This window comes from Myotis nattereri (genome assembly GCF_964212035.1).
Source record: "Myotis nattereri genome assembly, chromosome: 16".
NCBI classification, from domain to species: domain Eukaryota; kingdom Metazoa; phylum Chordata; class Mammalia; order Chiroptera; family Vespertilionidae; genus Myotis; species Myotis nattereri.
Window position 1 is genome coordinate 36,603,368 of NC_138091.1, and position 17,731 is coordinate 36,621,098.

At 43.9% G+C, this 17,731-nt stretch overlaps 1 protein-coding gene across 2 annotated transcripts in view; it reads right to left on the reverse strand.

The window, feature by feature from the left end:
• Positions 1-640: 640 nt before the first annotated feature.
• Positions 641-17,731, reverse strand: part of KANSL1 (KAT8 regulatory NSL complex subunit 1) — a 120,704-nt gene continuing 103,613 nt past the window's right edge. The window contains exons 7-14 of one of the 2 annotated variants that reach the window (XM_081109042.1): positions 10,353-10,535; positions 9,738-9,926; positions 9,260-9,408; positions 4,807-4,928; positions 3,900-3,957; positions 3,580-3,692; positions 2,729-2,981; positions 641-2,420 (exon numbers count right to left, since the gene is read on the reverse strand). In XM_081109042.1, coding sequence (XP_080965168.1) covers positions 2,193-2,420; positions 2,729-2,981; positions 3,580-3,692; positions 3,900-3,957; positions 4,807-4,928; positions 9,260-9,408; positions 9,738-9,926; positions 10,353-10,535 — 1,295 coding nt within the window. In that variant the 3' untranslated portion in view covers positions 641-2,192. The remainder of the gene's footprint in view (positions 2,421-2,728; positions 2,982-3,579; positions 3,693-3,899; positions 3,958-4,806; positions 4,929-9,259; positions 9,409-9,737; positions 9,927-10,352; positions 10,536-17,731) is intronic. The other variant, XM_081109043.1, reaches the window with a different exon arrangement.

Below are 17,731 nucleotides of genomic sequence, written 5' to 3' on the forward strand. Positions count from 1 at the left end.
TCCTCCTCTTGGGAGCAGTACTGGGGAACAGGTCTGCTAAATCAAAACAGGGATACCAGCCAACCCCTAGCAATGTCACAAAGAGAAACAATAACAAAACAAACCCTCATCTTATTGTTCCTCAGTAATCAGTTCAAGGTCTTAACATGGAGCCCTTAGATTTTCCAAGTTTCAAAATATGACTTTGCTCAGCTTTTCCTTAGCCACTGCAGACAGAAGCTGAAGTAGCGATCGCAACTGTAACTAGAGGAGCAACAGCAGGGCGGCCACAAACGTGGCCTCGCCAACTGCTGCTTCCACGACCAGGATAGGCAGCTCATTGGCGGTTTCAACTTGACTGCCATGAAAAGGAAAAATACAATAAAGAACAGGCCCACCCACTTACTCATCTTTATAGAAAGAAAATCAAGCACCTGGCCTCCTCAAAGATACTGTAATCTCAGGCAGCAGATAAGCAGCTCAGGCTCCATACGAAGCATATGTTCTCACTGGCCCCCACCTGCTTTCTGGTGGTAAGATGACCCTGCGAGGTGCCCATACGACAGAAGAGAGACGTCTCAAAGTCCACAGCAAGTCAGGACACCAGAGAACTGTGCAGCAATACCATGTCCAAGTGGCAAAAAAGGCCCAGCACACAAAGTTCTGTAACTTTTTTTTATTATTTTTTTCATTTTTTCCTTCCTTTTTTTTTTTTAAAGCACTAGTCTGTGCTTTGCGAACAGAATCAAGACATTAACAAAGATCAGCTTCTCTGAAGAAAAGCATTTCTATAGAACAAAGACAGCTACATGTTTCGCTGCCAATACACAGCTCAAAGCAGAAAAAAGAAAATATTTACAAAATACAAGGTTTTTTTTTCCATTTTTGTTTTTGTTTTTTTTTTTTTACAATGCTAAAAGGGTTATTCAGAATTTTCAACCTTATAAATAGAAGAAGCACTTTATGCATAGGGATATGGTGCATTATTGTTTTTTTAAAGAAACAATGACAAACCCTTTAACTTGCAAACAGAATCAAAAAGAATCACTAATGTTGAAAATTGTGAAAAAACCCCAACCATTAAGCAGTTTGCTTACTATTTTTATATGATTACAAAATGGCAAAAAAAAAAAAAGTCCTTATTGCCCCTTTTGGTAATGTGATCATACATGAGACAGGCACAAGGGTAACCACCAGGGAGTGATCACGGGGGAGCGGTGGGAACCACAGCTGGGACCAGACAATGTTCCACAGGAAAGGGAAACTTAAAGGAGGAAGGGCCGAACTGACTCTGACAGGGAACTGGAGGGGGAAGGAAACGACTGAACGGATCAGCCGGAGAAAACAGAATTACACAGAAGAAATGGCTGCTCACTTCGCAGACCCCTGGTTTGCAGAGGTGGGAATAGAGGTTAAGTAGTCCTAACTCTAGCTTCATGGAACAGGAGAGGGAAAAAGGTCCCAGTGGAAGAACTGGTGTGCGTAGGTATGTATATGGCATGGGGAGCAGACAAGAGCACGAAGGGGCAGGATGGGGACCTGAGCAGCCACAGCCAGGTTAACTGCAGTTAAGGAGTCAATACAGAGATGACCAAATGCAGAGGAAACCCCACATACGTCTCCGAGATCTGGGTGGCAGGGGAAGCCATTCTAGCTGGCAGTTACAGCTGAGGCTCTGGCGCGGGTGCTCCAGCACAGATGGCCAAGGGAGACCCAGCCAGGAGGGCCGGAGCTGAGCCAAGCCACAGGTGGGAGGGGAGCAGAGGAGTGGGGAGGGGTAAGAGCCCAGAGCGAGCTGCTCTCCCACCCTAACCTAAGGTGGCAATACTGAGCTGGAGCTTTCCATTCCCTCTGCCCACTTGGCTGTTCCACCCTGCCCACAGGTGCGAGGGAGAGGTGGTCATCAAACGCCGCTAAGTCCAGTGATTCAACAGTGCAGAGGATGTGCCAGGACCAGGCCAGCAGGGTCTTATCCTGAACTTCTGTTGCCAGCTGGAGGAAGTGCTCAGGTGTGTGACAACAAACATGGAAACCAAAACCAAAACAAAACAAAAATCAAAATGAGAAAAAAAAATAACAAAGCAGAATCTAAATTCCTTAAATTCACTAAAAACTGTGAAAATTTCCGGCATATGATGTTTGAATATCAAACGCAGAGATTTCTGAAGCTTTAATGCCAATAGTTAGTGAGTCTTTAGATTCTCGTCTCCCGCTCATCTGTGAGTTGGACGCTGAGCTGTGACTGTTGCTGCTAGATGCCGACTCTTGAGGGGGACAATGGGAGGTGAGGTGGGTGCCACCTCTGTCTCTCGACCAGTCTTGCTGCCTGAGGTGCGCCGAGTGCAGCGAGCTGCCCGTTCCTGTGCATCCAGTTGGTCCTCACACTCTGCTTGGGGACTGTACGCCAGGGGGAAGGTTCGCCGCTCCCATGGCTGGACAGACTGTGGGCAGACAAGTTGCCTTGGTGAGCACCCAGTACCAGCTGCCTCCTGCCCCAACACATGTGGACTAGAGTCCCTGACCAGTCTCTCTCGAGTTCCTGGGTGGTTTGGGAAGACCCCTCACAGAATGGGCGCCCTTTTAACCATGGCCAGTTCCATTGTGCCTTCAGAAGGTCAATTTCAAGTGCAGCCCCTCCTCCCCTTCACAATGGGAGGGAGTCATGACATGAAGATCCATCTTCAGCAGTGCTGCCCCTTCCCCATCTCACCCCCCACCTGCCAACGCATGCAGAGGCAGCATCCCTTACCTGCTCGTCCAGCCCCAGCTCTGGCGTGGAACAACGGGTGTCGTCACTGGCTAGGTGTCGTAGAGTGTCCCGTGCCACAGGGGTGAGGGGGGCCGAGTGCAGTTCCGGGCTGATGGGGCTCCTGGGGGACTGACCGTGGGAGAACTCCGACAAAGAGTGGCTACTACTGACATCAGGAGAGGGGGGTTGGGGGGTGGAGGGGTTGGCACTGCCCAGCTGGGGGGTTGTCCGGCCGTCTGATGACCTGTAAGATCTGTACATGAAGAAGTGCAAATCTGAGTGCCTGAGTAAAGGGAATTTCTAGTATATTATTGGGGGGTGGGGGAGGAGGGTTCTGGAGAGGCATGACAGCAAGTGTCCCACCAGAGGAGCCAAGGTAGACTAACACCAACAGTTCTTTCCCAGGAATCACAAATCCCCTCACATCCTCCCACCACTGAGTACAAAGGTGGCTACCCAATATGACATCTAGAACTGTCATCCCAAAAGAAAGCCAGAGCTGAACAATGCCAGCGCTGATCCCTGCCCAATGCCTAGAACTCACAGGGGAAGGGAAATTAGTTCAACTGTGAACAATAACTGGAGATAAGGTGGGGCAGTTCTTTCGAGCACGACCACACAACCATGCTCCACTGTCCAAAGGAAAGACAGTGTGTGGTGAGGCCTCCAAATGTCGGTCAGCCTGCTTTTCAGGAGACCAGAGTCTGACTGCTTATATTCTCACTGGTTGCAACAAACACCAAGGAACTTCTGTATTCTCGGCTACTGCCAATGGCTGAATATGAAGAGCAAAAGCAATTGAGATGCAGTGGCAATTCCATGGACACGGCCCAAATTCCCTGTCCCATCACCTGCTGCCCCGCCGCTGGGGTGGCACGCTTGTCGTCCACAGCCACCTAGCCCTCTCCATCTCCTCACATTTGGCATGCAGGGCGGCGAAGGCTGCATCAGACAAGTCCTCGATCTGCAATAGAGCAGCTTCAATGATTAACAATTTCTTCCAGGAAGCTGAGTTTAAGAATGGGTAGGTCAATTCTAGAGCCAGCCCCACCCCACACCAGCCTCTTCCCTGTCAAAACAGGAATGTGAGCTTGCAGCATTTGACACCACAGGTCTGGATGTGTACACCCACGTGTGTATCTTCTTTAAGAAAGAATGACCATGCCATTACCTCTTCATTCTCTTCGTCAGGATTCCCCTTCAGAGACCGAAAATCAACCTCCCGCCAGCTGCAAAACCAAGAAGGGACAATCATGAGATGGCAAGTTTCCGGAGCAGGTTAAACATGTCCATGCAAGAATGAGAGCCATGTACCTATGAGTGACACTGCTTTCTGCTGGCAGGCTCTGCCCTCTTATAGAGCTTGTCCTCCTTTGCCCTGGAGGCCTCTAAAAGAGGCCCCACACTCAATATCCACAAGGGCAAAAAACCCAATGCAGGTTCGGAGACTGACAAAAACAAAGGAACCTATTTAAAGGGACCACCACTATTTAGCACCAGCAGATTGCTACCACATGGGATCGCATATACACGGGCACCCAATCTTCTGATATAACAACAAAAGCTAGAAACAGAGATTCATATGTGAAGTCCTGCTTTGATGCTGACGACAAATTCAGTATTTTAAAACACACTGTTGTGTCAAAACCAAATAACGTCTATCACCACTTTGTGGCCTGTGGTCTGATTAGACCAGTGGTTCTCAACCTGTGGGTCGCAACCCCTCTGGCAGTTGAACGACCCTTTACAGGGGTCGCCTAAGACCATCCTGCATATCAGATATTTACATGACGATTCATAACAGTAGCAACATTACAGTTATGAAGTAGCAACGAAAATAATTTTATGGTTGGGTCACAACATGAGGAACTGTATTTAAAGGGCCAGAAGGTTGAGAACCACTGGATTAGACTTAAATAATGGAATGAGAGAGAACTAATAAGAAATAATTTCACTTCTGTTACACACAACTTCCTCTTAAAAAGAAGACAAAACTCAAAGCTAGGACCCAGAGCTCAGTGATGAGAGACAAAGTAAAAAGGAATAAGGAGAGAAGCTGATTTATTTAAGTCCTCTACCTGGGAGTAAGGATTTCCTTGTATTGCAGTTTCTCTACACGGGTTGTTGCAGCAACAGACATTGGGATGACAATGTTGTTAATGTCAAATGAGCTCTCTCCCCTTCTCCTCCTTATTGGCTGCTGTAAGACAAAGGTAAGTTTGAAAGAGGCACAATTCTACAAACATCAAAGCATACACAGAGACTTAAAACAGAATCACCAATAAACAGGCACTTGGGTCCCACAGGTGGGGGCTGGGCAGCAGCTGCTTGCTTCTAGAAGATGGTCTCCCATAACAAAGCCCTCAGGAGAAATATTAGGTGGGTCCTGGTAAGTACCTCCTGTGCACAGGTCTCACTGTCCACCCGCCCCCTTCATGGGCTCATGTGAAGAGAATTCTGTGAATTTCACAGGGTGGGTATTCTGGGGCCTTGAGTCAGTTGTGGTTCCTATTCCTCTATAAACACCTTTACTACCCTTCCCCCTTACTTTAAAATAATTTTTAATACACATTTTAAATTGATTTTTTTTTTAGACAAAGAGGAAGAGAGATAGAGATAGCAATCAGCTGTCCCTTCATGCCCTCTACCGGGGGTCGAGTCTGCAACCCAGGCATGGGCCCTGACTGGAAATTGCACCTGCAACCCTCCTGGTGCATGGGAAGGACACCTAACACCAACTGAGCCACTCCAGCCAGGCACCTCTCTCCACTTTAAATCCTTTCTGCTCCCCCTTTTTGTCCCCAACCATGACTCAGACTCACAGTAGCTCCTAAAAGCAATGCTTAAACCTAGTGGTGATTCTTCGGGTTATAAAGATGATTTCCCTTATCCTGAAAGATGCCCCCAAAATAGGTCCAGCTCAATAGATCATCTAACCTTGGATGTCATGAAATCACCTCCTTCTTATAGATCTGAACTCTTCAACTAAATGTGAACCCATCATCTGCTCAGCCACTATGTGATTTCCCTCTTTGTGGCTATTATTCTTGGGGGAAGAGCTGAGAGCTTTCTAGATGAGTGGAGAGAAACTGAAGAAGAGGACTGGGTTCTATAGCTCACTCCTGGAAAGGTAAGTTGAGAAGATGAAACTCTTGGGAAAGACTAATGAGGATCCTATGAGAAGGTGGGCACCTACAGCAGCTGGGACATCAAAGAAGGAATAAAGCCAAAGGGCTTGGTAGATGGAGGAAAAAGCCCACTAGCTGTTTGTGCCCAGATAGCAAACACCCTCCACCCTGCCACAGAGACTGGCAATTGAGCTGTGAGAGGCCAGAGGGAAACAGTGGGTGACAAATGTGCTGCCGTGGCGACAATACAGCTGGAAACACCTAAGAGACTGCATTCAAACCCAAACCACCATGTGTGCTTGGCCCAGAAGAGGTTAGTGAAGAAGATGAGGAAGAGGTTGCTCCCTACAACCAACCACTCTACTGTTTCTGGAGGGCGACATATAATTGACTCACCCCATCATTTCAGGACATTCTCAGAGAATGTTGAAAGGCAGTGCGCTTCCTGGGCAAGGAATTTAACTGCGTTACCTATGACTTAAGGTTATCACAATGTCTTTCTCACCTGAAGTTCCTTCTCTATCAAGTGAAAATAGATCAGTGATTTTCAACCTTTTCTATCTCATGGCACATGTAAACTAATTAGTAAAATTTTGTGGCACACCCAAGAATATATTTTTTCCTGATATAACAACAACAACAAAAGGTATAATTTTGATTCAGTCACACCAGATGGATATGGTTGTGTTGGCTGTTGTCATTTTCTTATTTGACAATCTAAGGGAAAAGAGGTCAGTGCCCTGGACTACATAGTCAGGTATTGCATGTTTTAAAAATTCTTGCAGCATATTGGGTGAAAATCACTGGAATAGACTGTCATTGACTGCCACACCTTTGTTGAAACTGTATGTCCTACTATAAGACGAGTTCCTTAAGGAAACCCCAACAGAAAGCTTTCCATATACCTTAATCAAGAATGAATGCGAACCCTAACCGGTTTGGCTCAGTGGATAGAGCGTCAGCCTATGGACTGAAAGGTCCTAGGTTCGATTCCGGTCAAGGGCATGTACCTTGGTTGTGGGCACATCCCCAGTGGGAGGTGTGTAGGAGGCAGCTGATCGATGTTTCTCTCTCATTGATGTTTCTAACTCTCTATCCCTCTCCCTTACCTTCTGTAAAAAAAAAAAAAAAAAATCAATAAAATATATTAAAAAAAAAAAAAAAGAATGAATGCGAGCTCGGCTGGTATGGCTCAGGTGGCTGAGTGTCATCCCATACAACAGGTCACTGGTCCAATTCCCAGTCAGGCACATGCCCAGATTTCGGGCTTGATCCCTAATAGGGGGCGTACATGAGGCAGCCAACCGATGTTTCTTTCTCTATAAAATAAATTTTTTTAAAAAGTGAAACTGCTGCCAGAAACAGGTATATATTTTCCCTAAAATGACTCACCCCCATTCCGTCAGATACTAATTTGGTCAAACATAACTGCTCTTCTCCTGTTTAGAATCAGAGAGAGCAGGTGATGGGAATGGACAGTGGTTCCCAAACCTGGCTGCACATCAGAAGCAAGATGAAGAGGGAGAGCTTTAAAAAAAAAATTCTCGGACTCCCCTTTCTGACTATGAAATCAGAATCTTCAGGGATATTTTTAAAAGTAATTGAGTTGATTCCGATGCATCCACAATCTTTTGTGAAGCACTAGCATACACACCTCTTCCTGCTCTCTGTCCCCCTAAATGTCTCTCCATGTCCTTTAGTTTCTCTACCTTATTTTAAGTATCTGGGCTTTCACTTTATTAAATAAATCCAGCTTCTTAGAGAAAAATAAAAAAGGGCAGCAAGAGCCTTAATGATTAACACAGGGTTATGTACAAAATTAATATTCAATAAATAAGTAAAAATGTCAAATGATCCAGGCCCAAGTTTACAGTCTCCAGACACAGGAGGGTTGGCAGGTGAGAAATACTGAATCTCAGAGTTCAGATTTTCTATCAGAATTCAACTCCCTCTGAAATCCTTTGGTCTTTTGGTTATCTACCTTTTGCTGATGGGTAGCTAAGTTTGTGATAGATACTACATACACCTATTTAGACAAAATTTGTGGAATGTAGGAGGTGAAGAAGAGGAAGGAACATGGAGACTATTAAGAGCAAAGACAGAACAATGTGAATTCCTACCTGATCACAGTTACCTAGTGAGCACATTTTGTGGGCTTAGAAGTTTCTTGATGTCAGTTCTGAAGGGGTTTCAAAGCACCTGCATAAGGTGCCTCTTCTATGGGGTGCCCCAGTGGTCAACACTGTGTATGTAATGTAAGAGAGCCAGCTCTGCAGCCAGGCGGCCTGGGTTTGAATCACAATTATAACCATCACAAATTGCCTTGCTTATGCAATTTATTTAACTTTGGAAAGCCTTAGTTTCCCTGTTTACAAAATGGGAATCCTTAACACCAACTATACCTCAAAGGGTATTATAGAACTGACCAAAAGAACACGTGGAAAACACTTAGCACTGACACATTACAGTGGCAATGTTTTATTATTAGTATTACCATTATTATTATAATTACTACATAAAGGACCCTTTAGTACAGAAAGCCACTACAGGTAGATGTATTCAAGGAGGCACACCTTGAGGAACTAAATATTATAACGAAATTCTAATGTGTGTCTGAAATGGCTATGAGACCAGTTTTCTGGATAGAATGCAGTACTTATGAGGTGACTGTGAGTGTACCAGTAAGCACTGCCAGGGTAGCCTGCTGGATCTGTAATTCTGCTCTGTACCTCGGAAAAGCATGGGCCTTCTCCCTTCTGTTCCAGGCACCCTAACATCAGTCTTTATTCTTGGTACAGTAGCTCCACTCACCAGTAGAGTTAAAAGCTGGGAGATCAAATGTCTTTAATACCTACAGGTATTGGCTTACTTCTTAGACTAAGAGGGTTAGAGCCATGGTACTGTTGAGTGCTATGTGAAACTTAGTCCCACAGATCTTGAATAGTCATAGACCACTTTAAGGGTTTTTCTCTGCATCAAGCTTTCTATGGATGGCTCAACACAGATCCATCTCTATTATGAAAAACAACTCAATTTGATTTTCTGTTGAAAATCAAATACCACCACTCTGATTTTAAAAAGACACATAACACCCTAGCTGGTTTGGCTCAGTGGATAGAGCATTGGCCTGCGGACTGAAGGGTCCCAGGTTCGATTCCAGTCCAAAGCACATGCCTGGGTTGTGGGCTCAATCCCCAGTATGGGGCCATGCAGGAGGCAGCCAATCAATGATTCTCTCTCATCACTGATGTTTCTACCCCTCTCTCCCTTCCTCTCTGAAATGAGCTGAGTCCCCATAACTGCCCTGGGCTTCATAATTCACTCTCTAAACTGTCCCAAAGAGACATTTGAATGAGCTGAAACTGCAGAGGGGCTGTGCGGCCAATTTCATGCAGGTACTTACAGATGTGCTGGCTGTAACCTGTGGGCTGGAGCTGGTGGATGCAGAGGTGTCTGATGAGGTGGAGAGCTGTCGCACCAAAGGACTGTGCGGTGAATGGTGGGAGGCTGCCAAGTAGCTCGAACTGCTCAAGTCTGTGTGATGCTTCAACACTGCAGAAGTCAACAGAAAAGAAGAATATGTGGCTACCTCTACCAGCTCTACTTGTAATTCCTAGCAAAGGCTAGGAATTGCAGCAATACACAGTAAAGGCAAAATGCTTTCTAAGCCTGGAGGATAAAAAGGTGAAGCAAACTGGTAAGGGGCTGGGCAGAGGTTGCTGCGGCAGTAGGAAGTGGCCTGCATTTAGAAGCAGTAAGGTCCCTCTACTCTGCCTTCCTAGAGTGAAGGACAAAGCTGGGGGCAATTAAGAGAAGCGCAGGCTGCCCCAGAAAGCCCCGAGCAGGTGCAATGCAGGTAGAGGTGCCGGGCCTGGCCCTACCTTCACTTCTCTCAGATGAATGGTCTCGCAATCTCATTTTGCTGTGGTTTGGGTCATGCACGAGTGGTGGTGGGTTGGGCAAGCGCTCTGCTTTTGGCGCTGTCACTCGCTCCACCACAGGCACAGACCCCACATCGTCTAAGTGCTGCCTGTGGGTCCTGTCAGGCCGGGTTTGGTGATGGGACAGCTCTGAAGAGGGGAACAGAAAAAGAGCTGTGAAATACCTTCTCTTAATCTTACTTAAATTCCGAGCTCTTGAGTTCTCTCTAGGCCAGTGATAGACACCTGGGGCAGCAGGACAGTCCTCTGGGGCTGATGCTTCTAGCAAATAGCAAAATGGCTAGGGAGCCCAAAGGGTCCTCAACCAGAGAAATGTGACACCAGGCTACAGAAGAGAGCCTGTTCACAGATGGGCCCAATGCTGTGCCACTGATGGCTGTTCACTGAGCATTCTGGGTCCATCTGAAAAAATCCAAGACAAGTAGAAGTAGACTATAAGCTGACTTTGTATAGTCAATTCCCAAACCCAACATACTGCCATAGCAAACCAGTAACGTGAGACTATAAAAGGAACAGAAAAATAACTAGAGGACTCCCTGGTCCTCTAAAACTTACTGGCTGTTGTTAAGAAGGAGTTGACCAACTTGTGCCTGTCTTTACGAGTTGGATCTGGCAGACTGCCTGGCATGGGTGTTCTGTGCTTAAGTGAAAATTTTTTGGGAGGTTTGATTTTGTCAAAAGGTTTATTCTGCCACTGAGATTTCAGCATGCTCTGGAAGTGCAGGCTTGTGGGAACATCTGCAAGAAACACAAAACACCTAAAGGTTAGTCCAAACACCTGGCCTATGGGCGCCTATCTCATGAAGTGAGGTGAGTTCACCAGTAACTCTGACTCTCGCAGTAGGCAAGATCTACATCACACCATTCTTTTGTTGTTTTTAATCTTCACCCCACAATATTTTTTCCATTGACTTCTAGAGAGTGGAAAAGAGGGGGAGAGTGGGGACACATGGATGTGCAAGAGACACATTGACTGGTTGCTTCCTGCATGTGCCCTAGGGCAAGGGGTTGAACCCAAAACCCTTGGGTGCACAGGACAATGCCCCAACGAATTGAGCCACACCAGCCAGGGAAACATCATACCACGGACCACCCGTTGGCTGCTGCTGATATAGAATAACTCTTTATCTGAACCTTACGAAGGTCATTCTCCTATTCACAAGCAAGTCACTTTGGCCTTTTTTATTCTTCAAGTTCAAAACCAAAATACACCCCCAAACACCTTTTGTTAAATTGATGGAGTTTTCTGTTCATATTCTGATGTTTAACTTTATTGGTTTGAAAGACTGATAAACATCCTGTTTCTATTCTTCTAGAGCAGTGATGGCAAACCTTTTGAGCTCAGCGTGTCAGTATTTTGAAAAAACCTAACTTAATTCTGATGCTTTGTCACATATAGGAATTTTTTGATATTTGCAACCATAGTAAAACAAAGATTTGTATTTTTGATATTTATTTTATATATTTAAATACCATTTAACAAAGAGATATAACCATTCAATATCCACTCTCTCCTGTGTAGCAGGCACTGTATTGTGCACTACATCTTTCCCCTTAAATAAGAACTATACCATATTCCCCCACTTTCCTCTAGAGCCCCACCACCCCAATTTGAGATTATCTAGTTTTTTTAGCTGATTAGTTAATATTCAACATCACAAATTAATCTTTTTAGACTTATCTCAGACTTTTAAGGCTTTACTCCATTGTATTCTAACATCCAGTGTGCAGGTAAGACAAACTGATTCTTATTCACTTGTAGGTGGATTTGTTCTCCTCTTTTAAGCTTTTGAAAAAACAAGCAAACAAACAAAAAAAGCTTGTTGTGGCATTAAACTGATTCTAATAGGTCAATGTGGGGAGAACTGCCATCAGTACTGAGTCTTTGAGTCCATGAACATGGTATCTCTCTCCATATTTTAAGATTTTCTTTAATTTTCTCTCAGCAATGTTTGTCAGTTCTCAATGTATATATCATATTTACATTTTGTTAAGTTTATTCTTAAGTATTTTGTGTTTGACAGCACTTAAAAAATTTCAACTTATAATTAATTGTTCATTGATAGTATAAGAATACAGTAATTTTTAAAATATACTAATCTTATATCCTGTGATCTTGCTAAACTCATTACTAAAAGCTTTTCACTGTTGTAGATTCCTTAGGACTTTCTACATACACAGTATTTCATCTACAAATAGAGGCTGTTCCACCTCTTTTCCATCTATATGCCTTTCATTTCTATTTCTTGCCCTGTTGTTCTGGCTAGATTCCTCTAGTGGCAACCTGAAACTCAGATCTTCCTTTTCATAGTCTCAATATGCTGAAATTTCACCACAACAGACATAAGTGTGGGTGGTTTTTTGTTTTTTTCAGAGTTCTGAAAAGCTTCCCAAGGTTCTTTTAAATCTGAAGACCAGCACATTTCTCTTTAGCTCCCAATTCCTCCTGGGAACCATTAAAACACCCGGGACATACTCAAAAGTTCTAGCCTCAGAGTCCATACCACTACTACAGCATAGAATGATGGCAATAGGCACTGATAGAGCAGAGGTACGAGAGGGGAAAATCCAACTTGGATATCCAAATTCAAATTCAGCACCCAGACAAATGCCCAGGTCTAATCCCTGCTTGTGTCCTTCTCTGTTGGCAAAAAACCTCCCTGTAACAGCTCCTACCCCACAGTTATCCTGTTTTCCATTATTCAAAAAAATCATTCTAAACTAGTCACTGATGCCCTGCCTTCTTTTTTCAGCACTATTACAAACATACTCTTCTTAACATATTTTCTAAACATATGAGGGATTTTGGCTCCCACGGAGGGTAGCATATGTGCTCAATATAAACTAGGACTGGGTGGGGCAAGAAAAGAGGAATAAATAACCCATTTTCTGAACACATTACTAGGTGGCTGGCATTGTGTGTATATACCATTCCATCTTCCTAACAATTCCCTGATGAAATCATCATTATGCTCCTTTTAAAGATAAAAAACCAGGTTCAGAGAGGTGAATTAACTGTCCCAGGTTACACTGTTTAGTTAGTAAGAATCAACATTCAAACTCAGGTTTGCACAACCTTAAAGCCCATACTCTTAGCCACTATACCGTAAGATTATTCTTTGGCTCAGAGAATGGAGAGGTTTAATACTCAGGTAAAGACTGATGTTTCTCAAATTATTCCTAAGGAACTGGGGAGTACAGGATATTTTCAAGGGAGTTCTGCAGTTTTAAAGAATTTTACCACTCTTTCCTATAGTATAGACCAGCCGTGGGCAAACTACGGCCCGCGGGCAGGATCCGGCCAGTTCGGCTGTTCTATCTGGCCCGCGGAGCCAAAAGAGCGGAGGGTTCTCTTGCTCTCCCCTCCGCTCCTTCACCAGCAGCAGTGTTAACATGGCAACGTCGGGAAACACGGCCGCAGCTCCTTCTTCTGAGTCCAGTTTAAGAACCCACTGTGGCCCTCGAGTCAAAAAGTTTGCCCACCCCTGGTATAGACCATGGATTTCATGACATTTCAAAGACCAAGTTTGAACACTAGACCTTTCAGGACTAGAATGAATACGAAATAGAATATTTCCGCCTGGCCGGTGTGGCTCAGCAGTTGAGCATCAACCCAGGAACCAAGAGGTCACCAGTTCGATTCCCAGTCAAGGCACATGCCCGGGTTGTGGGCTTGATCCCCATGGGGCAGTGCAGGAGGCAGCCAATTGATGACTTCCTCTCTCATTGATGTTTCTACCTCTCTATCCCTCTCCATACTTCTCTGTAATCAATAAAAATATACTTTTAAAAACAAAGAATATTTCCATTTTTAGGGATGATTGTCCCTAATGGGCAAGCAGTCTTAGGACCAGACATTATTTTCTAGTTCTGAGAATAGACTACTGACCCTTAGGAAATAAAGCATTGTCTAGAGCAGAGGTCCTCAAACTTTTTAAACAGGGGGCCAGTTCACTGTCCCTCAGACATTCCACACAAGCGCACTGCGGGCCCGGGACGAGTCGGCTGCTAAGCAGGACAGACAGCGGTGGCAAAAACACCCGGCGCCGGATAAATGTTTTCGGCGGGCCGCATGTGGCCTGCAGGCCGTAGTTTGAGGACGCTTGGTCTAGAGCAGTGGTTCTCAACCTTCTGGCCCTTTAAATACAGTTCCTCATGTTGTGACCCAACCATAAAATTATTTTCGTTGCTACTTCATAACCATAATATTGCTACTGTTATGAATCGTAATGTAAACATCTGATATGCAGGATGGTCTTAGGCGACCCCTGTTAAAGGTGTTCGACCGCCAAAGGGGTCACGACCCACAGGTTGAGAACCGCTGGTCTAGAGGCATTCTGAAAGCTGGACTGAGCTGGAACATATATAGGTGTAAGAAAGGGGAGAAAACACTTCCCTCTATAACCCAGGATACCTCTTTGTCACCAGAAAAGTTACTCCCACTTGGCAAAGGCTATTTAATGAGACTACAAAACCATTGTGATTTAATTTTTTCCTTTTATTTTTCTCAGCCACTGCTCTCCCAAAACTGAAAATTAAGCCAGGGAAAAAAGGAGACAGTGAAAAAAAAGCAATGGACTGGAAGTAGACCTGGATTCAGGTCCCAGTACCATCACTGAATAGGAGGGAAAAACAAGAACAAGTAACTTAACCAGGCGTTAGCTTCTCCATCTGTAGATGAGGCAGCAGGACTGGTAACCTAGCTCTCACCTCCTCTGTCTACTGGAACATAGGCTAAGCAATCACAGTTTCTGCTGGACCCAAAGACTGCAGACTCTTCTTTTTTTAAAAAAATATATTTTATTGATTTTTTACAGAGAGGAAGGGAGAGAGATAGAGAGTCAGAAACATCAATGAGAGAGAAACATCGACCAGCCGCCTCCTGCACATCCCCCACCGGGGATGTGCCCGCAACCCAGGTACATGCCCTTGACTGGAATCGAACCTGGGACCTTTCAGTCCGCAGGCCGACGCTCTATCCACTGAGCCAAACCGGTTTCGGCAGCAGACTCTTCTTTAAAAAAATAACTAAATCCATGCCCTAATCGGTTTGGTTCAGTGGATAGAGGGTCGGCCTGTGGACTCAAGGGTCCCAGGTTCGATTCTGGTCAAGGGCGTGTACCTTGGTTGTGGGCACATACCCGGTGGGGAGTGTGCAAGAGGCAGCTGATCGATGTTTCTCTCTCATCAATGTTTCTAACTCTCTATCCCTCTCCCTTCCTCTCTGTAAAAAATCAATAAAATATATTTTAAAAAAAAAAGAAAAAACTAAATCCAGACAGCCACTATCAAACAATTCGAGTAAGCACAAGAGAGGACATCCTTGGCGTTGAGGAACTCCTCCTACAAACCCACTGAATAAGCAGTTAGGGATAATAATGAACTACTAATATTTAGGGAACTCAGGTAGCTACACTTTGCCAGAAGTATGCTGTGTTTTAAATACTTTCATATAAGAGTGAACAGGTAAATCCCCCAATCAGTGAACAAAAACGATCTCTTAGGAATTGCTGATATGAACTCATGCTCTACCTGAAGAAGAAATGAAACCTAGGATCCACGCAGAGCTAAACCTATGGAATAAGATTGGATATAGAGAAGCTGAAAGTAAGCAAAGAAAGAGATACGAAATGGAAAGAAAATGATAGGGACCCATTCAGCTAGAGAATTTCATACATTCTATATCAGTGATGGCGAACCTTTTGAGCTTGGCGTGTCAGCATTTTGAAAAACCCTAACGTAACTCTGGTGCCGTGTCACATATAGAAATTTTTTGATATTTGCAACCACAGTAAAACAAAGATTTATATTTTTGATATTTATTTTATATATTTAAATGCCATTTAACAAAGAAAAATCAACCAAAAAAAAGAGTTCGTGTGTCACCTCTGACACGCGTGTCATAGGTTCGCCATCACTGCTCTATATCTTCATAGGCAATGGCATTAAAGTGCTATTATTAGAGAATAAAGATTGCACATACTTGATCAGGTCAGTAACAAGAAAACAGAAATGATTACAAACACCTTAAGTTACTATTTCTGCAAACAAAATGAAAAGACCTTGACTACAGGCTCACCAGGGTCAATTCATTTGACCGTTTTGCTCATACTCTTCCACCATTTTCTCAAAACACACTTTCTTGGGGTGTTTTGCAATGCTCACTTCCTCCTCCCGCTGGCCAGTTGTGGTAGCCACCTATACAACTAGTTGTCTTGGCAAGCTCTCTCAAAACACATATCTTCATGGCCAGCAGGTGGTGCTCTTATTAAACCCAAACTTAACTAACATTGTTTTCCCCAAGGTTATATATCCTCTACATTTCAAGCTAAAGATTAACCAAGATTAAGGAAGGTGGTAAGGAAACAAGCCGCTCTTTCTGGAATACTAAAAACTGATTACACCCTAATGCCTCCACATTCCTGCCTGGTTTACAGTTCCTCAAATTCTATCATCTCTAGCTATACTTAATGGGAGTGAATGAGGTCAAGAAGGGAGACGGAAATCTAGTATTACGAGCCTCAGTTGGTTCCTATCCTCACAAACTACACAACTGGTTCTACTTAAAAATGAAGAGGTTGCAAAAAGGTGACCCTGATGCAAAAAGGTGACCCTGTTTGACCTACACAGCATTATTCTAGCTGCTAGTCTTCACTGTTATTCATTATTCTACACAATGATACACAGGGAATCTCAATACTTCAGGGGGAACTATTCACATAGGATGGTGCCCTGTGGACTTGTGGCCCTGCAAATCTTCCAGTTTACAAATAGATTGCATTCTGAGTGTGGGAGTTGTTAGGACAAAGCAAAATTATCCGAATAACAACAATATTAATATGGTATCTAGGACCCCAGGTCAACTCACAGAAAGTCTAATTTATCCATAGGCAAAAATGTCCATCCATCCAACTTGGTATAGTAAAAGATACATAAATATTCTCCTTTATATGAATTCTCTTCCTATAAGGAGAATTTAATGACCATTTCTTGTTCAAACTCCAGTGTCATGGTTAGGAGCTCTGTGTGTATATAAGACAAGAGAGAAAAAGGGAGAAACAATAGAGGCAGGCAGGAAAATGATCTTTCCTTCTTTTCTCCCTCATTGCTACCTCGAGTTGCCTGGAATGGGATGGAGTGGGGAAGTATAAGGGCAGTGGTTAGATCTATAGATATGATCCAGTCAAAAGGACAGTTAATAGGGAACTATTAGCTATTCGATTCCAGTCAAGGGCACATGGAGGAGACAACTCAAAACTGTACATGGTAATACTGTTGCCAAAGGAATGCTCACCATGTTTATCAGTTGATATTCAATGAGTATGGAAGAGGCCTTATGGGAATCAGAATATAACTACCAGTTATAGGCTTCAGACTTCTTTTTCAAATATGAGACTACACAATTCAACATGGTAAACCTGAGAGAGTAACTAATCTGAGAAATGTTCCTAAGTCTTCCTGGTGGCTTCATCTGCACCCAGAGTGTGGAACTGAGTAGAAACCTGACTTCTCTTAATAACCTGGCTGGGGAGGAACACAGAATAGAGAAAAATGAAGGTCAGGCATCAGATGACCTGAGTCTGAATTCTTCAGCCATCTAAAGTCTTTAGCCATTTAGCCTGAGATAAAACTACTACCTCTCCAAACCTGTTTCTTAACCTGGAAAGCTGAAAGCAACACCTTACAAGATTACTATGAGAAGCAATTAAGGCAGGTTGTGGGAAAAGTGCTTTTTAAACCACAAAATGCTATACAAATAGCAGGTGTATGAGCTATATAACCCAATGGCAAGAGAAGGTAGAAGTCAATGACCCTGGAATTTGAAGCAGAGGAAAATGTTTTAGTGTCTTCGATTCATTCTGTTTTAAGCTAATTTACAGCTCTACCATTCCTGACCTAAACTCCTGCCTAGCTATCTATTCATATGCTTCAAG